Here is a 7,678-nt window from a genome sequence, read left to right on the forward strand (position 1 = left end):
ATTACATATAGTCCAGTCTAACATACAGTAGTCTCTTGTTTCAGAGGAATAATTTGGGGTGGGTGGGGGGAATTGGTTCTCTCATCGGCTCACACGGAGAACAAACAAAGAGTTGTAGAATTTTTGTTCTTAATCAAACTGATCATTCACCAGAAAACTAATGAGAAATTGAAAGTTGTCAAATTTTATAAACATCCATTCGGGCTATTCGGACCATGCTTTGCTAAAATCATTTATTTATTTTATTTTCCAAAGCACCCGCTTTATTATAAATATTTATTTTCCAAACCACCAGGACAAGAAACAATGGATGGAAACTCATCAAGGAGAGAAGGAAACTGGCATTAAGGGGAAAATTTGTAACAGTGAGGACAATTAACTAGTGGAACAGCTTTGCCTTCAGAAATCATGGGCCATCATTGGAGGTTTTTAAGAAGAGACTGGACAGTCACTTGTCTGAAATGTTACAGGGTCTCCTGATTGAGTGGGGGGCTGGACTGGAAGACTCTCTTACAGCTGTATTCTGATTCTGATTTTTAAGTGCCCATAAACGTATGACTAGAGGGTGAGCTATGCTGAAAAGTATAGCAATGGCAAAAGTACAGTAATTTCCGCCCCTTTTGGTGGAAATATCCTTGTCAAATTCCACAATGTTAGATTAAAAGGGAGTTTTGTGCAAAGGGAAAGATTACTAGCAATAGCCTTTCTTTACAGCTAATGTGCAGGTATGGGTGTTGTATAACAGACACGTTCATTGAATTAGTAAATGTTCTTATTAAGAGGGAACCAGCTACCGGGTGCACCTCAGAATATTTATATATTGCTCAAATTTATACAGTCAATTTATCTCGTGTGGATGTTCGGAATGGGAAAGTGAGGGATGACAAAGTGTGATTTATTTATATATTTGGATCTAGGAGGCTCCTAAATCACTCAGGAAGGCTTACCTAATTTCAGTAGAAATGCTTTTGCACATGCCCCCAAGGCACAGCTATGGTCCAAAAAGAAAAATCAAGGTGCTTTCCAGTGTTATGATCAACGTTCCACCCATTCTTAAGGGAGATGCACATATAAAAACAGGCAGATCTTTGATTACATCATCATGGTTGCCATCTCGATTTGTTGGATCACGTTCTGCAGACACCCCCTGCATCTATTCCAGGGGTTCTCATAGTTGGAGGAGGGGGCAATAAAGACATTTGGGATTTTGAAAATAAGTTTTAGGTGTTTCCACCAACTTAGAAGAGGATGTACAAAGCAACAACTTATCCGAATTTGACCAGTCCCTTGCATGACCTCTGCTTCTTAAATGGCCACGACTGTCTCTGGTTACATTTGTATTTTTTTGGGATGGGGGATGTCCAAATAACGTAGCTGCATCTGTGAAGCATTTTTAGTTTCTAATAAAGTTTATTGGAACCCTTCAAAGGCTATAGAAGTGATTATGGGAAACAATGTCCCAAAGATGATTTTTTTCAAGAAACAACAGGACTTTCTGGTTTTTCTTTGAAGATATTTCGCTTCTCATCCAAGAAGCTTCTTGGATGAGAAGTGAAAAGTCTTCAAAGGAAAACCAGAAAGTCCAGTTCGCCTCTTGCAAAAAAAATGCACCTTTGGGACAACCATGACCTGAATGACTGAGAACGTCCACAGATTTGGGAGACGGTGCTTTACGACTTGCTGACACCCGTTTTTAAAATGTAGAAAAAGAAAAGAAAATCAGGGAAACCAGAAGCTCGTAGGCACCAAGGAAGGTGCTGCCAGCATATTGATAACTACAAGCACCACATAATAGTTTTTTTCTCCGCTTAACCTTCCTCAGTTTATCTAGAAATATCCTGCGCAGAAATACCTCTGCAAAGGAAAGAGGTCTATCGAAGGCACCTCTTTTGAAAGTCCTCTCCTATCGTATCCCTGCCATCTGTTAACTGAGCCAGGAAAATGAAGAGTGAATTTATTTATCGCACTCATTAAATAACCTGCTCTTCCAGTTTTACAAAGAAACCCGGCCAAAAAACGGGCGGGGTGTCAGCCTGCCATCTGAAAGTACCAACCTCAGTCAGATTCCAAGACGTTTCATAGGCTTTTTCTGTAACCGTTTCCTCTTTCTGCTTTTTTCCTCTTGCTCATGAGTTGCTAGATGTGGGCGGGGATAGTACAGGACTTCGCTTTCAGAAGGGTTTAAAAAGGAAGCTGCCACAAGAGTGTTCAAACAGCGAAGCCTCCTCTGAGTTAAGAGCAGAAGGAAAGAAGAGCTAAAAGAAAAATAAGGTGGAGGGGAAAAGCCAAGAAGCAGCAACAAAATCCCTCAAGTGAATTCCAAGGAGGCTACAAATCAACCGAAACAGAACTCTTTTTTCATCTGCAAGAATCATCTACCACTGCTTCTTTCTTTGACTGGTGGCTGAATTTTTGAAGCAGTCTAAATTTAAGCAGTAGCACCCGTGAAATCAACCTGAGAAAGAAAGGGGAAAAAAAAACAAAAAACCAGGGAGCTTCTATTTGCTTGAAAGAGAATCAACTTTTTACCACGTCCACCGAAAGAATTGCTCTGCCTTTTTCTAAAGCCCAACCATCCACCATGAGTTCTGAGCAATTGGTGCACGATGTGGAGAAAGGGAGCATCGTTGTCATCCGGGAGCCCTCTCCGAAAAACAACCACTGGAAGTGTCTCAGCATCTGTTCCTTCTTGCTTCTGATCGGAGCCGTAACCGTCTTTGCCCTCTTGCAACTGGACGCATTTGGGTTGTCTGAAAAGCAGGTTAGTAAAAAACGAGACGGTTTGAAGAGTGAGTGGCTATTAGAAAAGTTTTGATGGGTGCTTATCGTGAAATGAGACGGGGGTGAACTTGCAAGTGAGTGATTCTCCGCTTTAGAATGAAGAAATGTTGAGTTAAAAAAAATCTTCTGAATAAAGTAAGGGAAAAAGCAAACAGCTCTATTTGGAGGAGGATGAAAATTATGAGAAAGATTATGCTAATGCTACATTTTGCACTAAATTAACTCTCCCCCCACCCCCATATAAGCTTAACACTTATTTGAGGTTTTAAAAAATAAATAATGGAAAGCTGATGGTAAACATTGTTGGCTTAAAATATCTCCAATAAAAGGAATATAGATAGATAGATAGATAGATGACAGATAGATGATAGATAGATGATAGATAGATAGATAGATGATAGATAGATAGATAGATAGATTGATAGATAGATAGATAGATGAGAGATAGATAGATATTACTCTCCCAAAATACTTATTTTATGCAACAATTTATTGCTCAATCAGCCACTTGTTGGAGGCATGTAGAATTTACCTGTACAATAAGCGTTCAGCAGTCCTTCGGGAGTGGATGATCAGTACCCATGGGCCCATTTAATAATGAATGCCTATCTCTAGTTTTCTATGTCTTTGCAGGGTTTTCTTCTGTTAATCTTACATTTCAGACGTGCTTATTTAACCGACATTTAGAACTGCCATTTTTTAAAAACAACGAATACAATAATTGCATTAATAATAGTAGTGGCATTACTGCATCATCCTTATTAATTTCTTTTCCCAATTTCTTTTCCAGGACTCTAAACTACAGGGAAATTCATTTTCTGGTAAGTGTTCCTAAGCTGTCTTATTTCTTTAAGAAAGTTTTGCCAACGCAGTAGTAAACTGTGAATCGTTTTCCAACCTGATGCTTCATAGATCTATTACTATCTTATATTCCTTCATTTCTACTCAGATTGGATATTTACTATACTGATTGGGAGTGGCCAGAATTGAGACATAGTCCACAACCAACATATATCCATGCTAAAAACTCAATGCTTAATACTTAAGTATATCGATTTAGCATCTTCCCAGTTCTTGAGAGAAGATGATCAGAAGCCAGGAATGCCCCACTGAATTAATTGGAATAATATTTGCTTGTCATGGACAGTTGGAATATATCAATATATCAATTCTCTAGCCAGCTATAGAACACACAGCATCTCGCTCTGATGAAAGTGATTGATTTTGATGCATTATTTGACGCTGTCTTTTTCTTTCATTTTTTATAGATCATTTGCCCGCCACAATGAAAGTGCAAGCCTTGAGGTCTGGAAAACCAGCTGCCCACGCTGTTGGTGAGGAGATACTTTAAATGGCTTGAAAGGGGTGGTGGTGGCTGGAGAAAGGCTTCAGATGGGCCTCAGGTTCAGATGGGCTTCTTGTGCTGCCTTTCTGATTTGATGAAAATAAAATGCTTGGAAAGAAGAAGCATCTCCGTGTATTTCGCTGTGCCCTCAAAACCTTGTTGTTCCGCCAGGCCGGGCTATCAATGTAAAGATTTTAATTGGTTTTAAAAATGGGATTTTAAATTTGGGGGTTTTATAATTGAGCCAATTATTTAATAATTTTAAATTATTTTTAAATTTTGTTTGTCTTTGTGCTTTTAATCAGGCTGTACACCGCCCTGAGTCCTTCGGGAGAAGGGCGGTATAGAAATAAAATTAATAAATAAATAATAAATAAATTTGTGACATTTTGCAAAGAGGCAGACTTTTGAGAATATGGGGCCATTTCAGTAACCGTGGGCTCCTGGCCCACTTGCAATTGACTGCGCTCAATAAGAAGCTGTTGCACGTGACTGTTAGAGCCAGATGTCATGGATTGAGTAAAATGTGGTGAAACTCACTTAACTTTTGCTTAGCAACCAAAATTGTGGTCATAAATCAAGGACTATCTCTGCCTTCGTCTGCACGGCAGCCTTGTCCTAATAAACTCCTTCTCCTTTCTGGCAATTTTCCTCTCTGTTAGAGGTGCCAAAATAATCCAGATGATATAAGGTTTCCTGCTGGAGCAGGGGGTTGGACTAGATGGCCTCCAAGATCCCTTCTAACCCTGCTATTCTATGATTTCTATCATTCTGTAAGGATAAAACCCACACCTTAAGATGAAAGAAAGGGGAAGTTTGTACACTGATGGTCTGGACTTGCCTTAATTTGGCTACGATTCTCTCCAATCATCTTAGGCTTCTTATTTATTATGTTAAGTGCCTAAAATGAAAGAGAATGGTCAGTAGAAAGTCATCCAATGAGTTTCAGTGGGCAACTGGGTCTTCCATAGCATAGGACATTTTTCACAGAAAGCTTTTACTTCAGAAAACCTTGCAAACCCCTGTTGAAGTCGTGCAATACGGCCTTTCTCCTATAGGAATAGCGATCAGGTTTGGTGGGGTCAACCTGGTTTTGTAGGCCCTTAAGCCCACCAAGGCATTAAAGACATCCCAGGTCCACTACATCTCATAGCAGCTTTCCCCAACTTGGTATCCTTCAGATGTTTCATTCTACGGCTCCCACAACCTCATGGGCTACCTTAGAAACCACAGGATTGTGGAAGCTGAAGTTGAGCACACCTGGAAGGCACCTGAGGGAAATTGTGCCTCAGAAACAGGTTCAGGTAGTTCTCAACTTAGGACCACAACTGAGACCAAGATTTCTGTTGCTATAAGTGAGTCAGTCGTTAAATGAGTTTTGCCCCCATTTTATGACCTGTCTTGTCAGAGTTGTTAAGTCAATCACTGCAGTTCTTAAGTTAGTAACATGGGTGAAAAGCGAATCTGGCTTCTCCGTTGACTTTGCTTGTCAGAAGGTCATAAAAGGGAATCCCATGATCCCAGAACACTGCAAACATCATTAAATACGCCAAGCATCTGAATTTGGATCACAGGTCCATGGGGACGCTGCAACGCGAGTAACTTTTTTCAGTGCCGTTGTAACTTTGAAGGGTCACTAAACAACCTGTTATAAGTCGAGGACCATTTGTACAGTTCACGAAATTCATTCTTCTTTAAGTTGACCGGTCCTTCTTCCTAACACTGATTTCCTTTTACTTCACAGCTTCTTCCCAAAATTCACCACAATTGAATTGGACTACAGATGTGATTCCTACCATCCTGGAGAATGGCATGCAGTTGAATAAGACCGAAAACTCCCTTATCGTGCCTTCTACCGGGTTGTACTTCGTTTACTCTCAGGTTTTGTTCCACAAGAACGACTGCAGCAAAACTCTTCTGCTCACCCACAGCATCACCTTCTGGTCCTCAGAGTTGAACTCTGAGGTAGAACTGCTAAAATCCATCAAATCTGTCTGTGAAGAGGTCTCCAGCAATAAAAAGCTGTGGTTTGAATCAATTTATCAAGGGGCCGTCTTCCAGCTGTACAAAGGTGCTCGCTTGTGGGCCAAAACAAATCACCCTGAATATCTGGACTTCACTCATTCAACGCAGATTTATTTTGGGGTCATTGCTATGTAAGAAAAGACTTTATGATGCCTAATGACAATGTCATGTTGTCATTCATGTACTTCATATATCTTCATTGGGTGGTTTTGTTTTTTCCCGGCTTACAGAGAGGTCCACAAAACCTATACGTAGGCAGGCAGTATTAGCATCCTTAGTGTGAGTCTTTTTTAAACTGTCTAAACTTTTTTATTTATTAATATTTATTTATTGAGCTTTTCCTATAATCTTGAAACTTCAGCATTTTTTTCCCCCCTGTGTAGGAGATCCTTGCAAAAAGACACCACACTTTTGCAGACAATGAATGCATACATGTGTAACAATTTAGTTGTGATTTCCCCGTTACGTGGGTTCATGTCGATGAACCTGTATTTGGGGCACTGTAAAATGCTTGTGTGGCTATCTTCAAACAGGATTTCCAGTTCCTTTGTTCCCCAGTCTAGGTTACGATTTGAATATTTACTTATATGTACATATATATACTATGTATATTTGATATCATTTGACTGTGTTGATTTAATCATGTATATTACATGAGTTATCTGGAATTTTGGGGAGAGGATAATACTAGGCTATGAATCCTGGTTTTTTTCTCCCCAGCTAACAGTACAGTCCTATCCAAGTTTATTTGGAAAGCTTCTAACATTCTCTCTTGGATTGTACTGCTTCAGTCTGATGTCAGAAAGTCTGACATTTTTAGTATTTCATTGGCACCGTGTAGGTTTTCGGCAGAAATGCCTTCTGGTACTGTACAAGTTGCCATGAAAAAAATATATTTTTTAAGTATAAGTATTACAAATATATTTTTATTATTTTATTAGGCTTATTTATTTATTTATGTATTTATTTATTTGCCTATTTATTTTGTTCCAAATCTCTGCTCAGCAGAGGGTGAAAACATGTATTGCTAAAGTAAAATATACTTTGGTTTCACTCTGTATTTAAATTCAGGCCAAGCAATAAAATGAAATTTTGTAATGGACCGCATCTGTTCAATGAGTTGTTCTGTTCGGTTTGATTTTAGTCCTGAGTGATAATAACTTCAATTTGAAATCCAGGAATACATCTTTAGCATCCCAGAAACAGATCGAAGCAATATCGTAAGGATAAGGCGCAATCAACCATAAGCACTTCTTGAATATAACAGTATTGTATAGTATGAACAGATGGACATGATTTAGCCTTGCAACAATAATAGCTGGTTTCCATTGGCCCTATTGGCGAGCCTGCCCCTGTCTTGCTTGCCCCTTCCCATTCCTCAAATGATACTTATACATGCTAAGCAAGCTCAATTTCTCCTTCCAAAGTAGAGGTAAAAGGTTTCCTCTGTCCAATCATGTCCAACTCTAGAAGTTGGTGGTCATCCCCATTTCTTAGGTGAGGGAGCCAGCATTGTCTGAGAATGTT

At 39.4% G+C, this 7,678-nt stretch overlaps 1 protein-coding gene across 1 annotated transcript; it reads left to right on the forward strand.

Annotated features, from left to right (window-relative positions):
* The first annotated feature begins 2,100 nt into the window (after positions 1-2,100).
* Positions 2,101-7,253, forward strand: LOC117667868 (tumor necrosis factor). The gene is made up of 4 exons (XM_034421490.2): positions 2,101-2,761; positions 3,572-3,602; positions 4,050-4,115; positions 5,871-7,253. The coding sequence occupies exons 1-4, from the start codon at positions 2,582-2,584 to the stop codon at positions 6,284-6,286; spliced, it is 693 nt and encodes a 230-aa protein (XP_034277381.2). The 5' UTR covers positions 2,101-2,581; the 3' UTR covers positions 6,287-7,253.
* Positions 7,254-7,678: the final 425 nt, after the last annotated feature.

The sequence above is a fragment of the Pantherophis guttatus genome, chromosome 2 (genome assembly GCF_059756535.1).
Source record: "Pantherophis guttatus breed Tessera chromosome 2, ASM5975653v1, whole genome shotgun sequence".
NCBI lineage: Eukaryota > Metazoa > Chordata > Lepidosauria > Squamata > Colubridae > Pantherophis > Pantherophis guttatus.

Excerpts from the sequence above, each read along its gene's own strand:
- LOC117667868 (XM_034421490.2), top strand. The coding sequence starts at position 2,582 with ATGAGTTCTGAGCAATTGGTGCACGATGTGGAGAAAGGGAGCATCGTT. Across the intron at positions 2,762-3,571 it reads TTGGGTTGTCTGAAAAGCAG|GACTCTAAACTACAGGGAAA; the intron begins GTTAGTAAAAAA and ends TTTCTTTTCCAG. Across the intron at positions 4,116-5,870 it reads ACCAGCTGCCCACGCTGTTG|CTTCTTCCCAAAATTCACCA; the intron begins GTGAGGAGATAC and ends TTTACTTCACAG.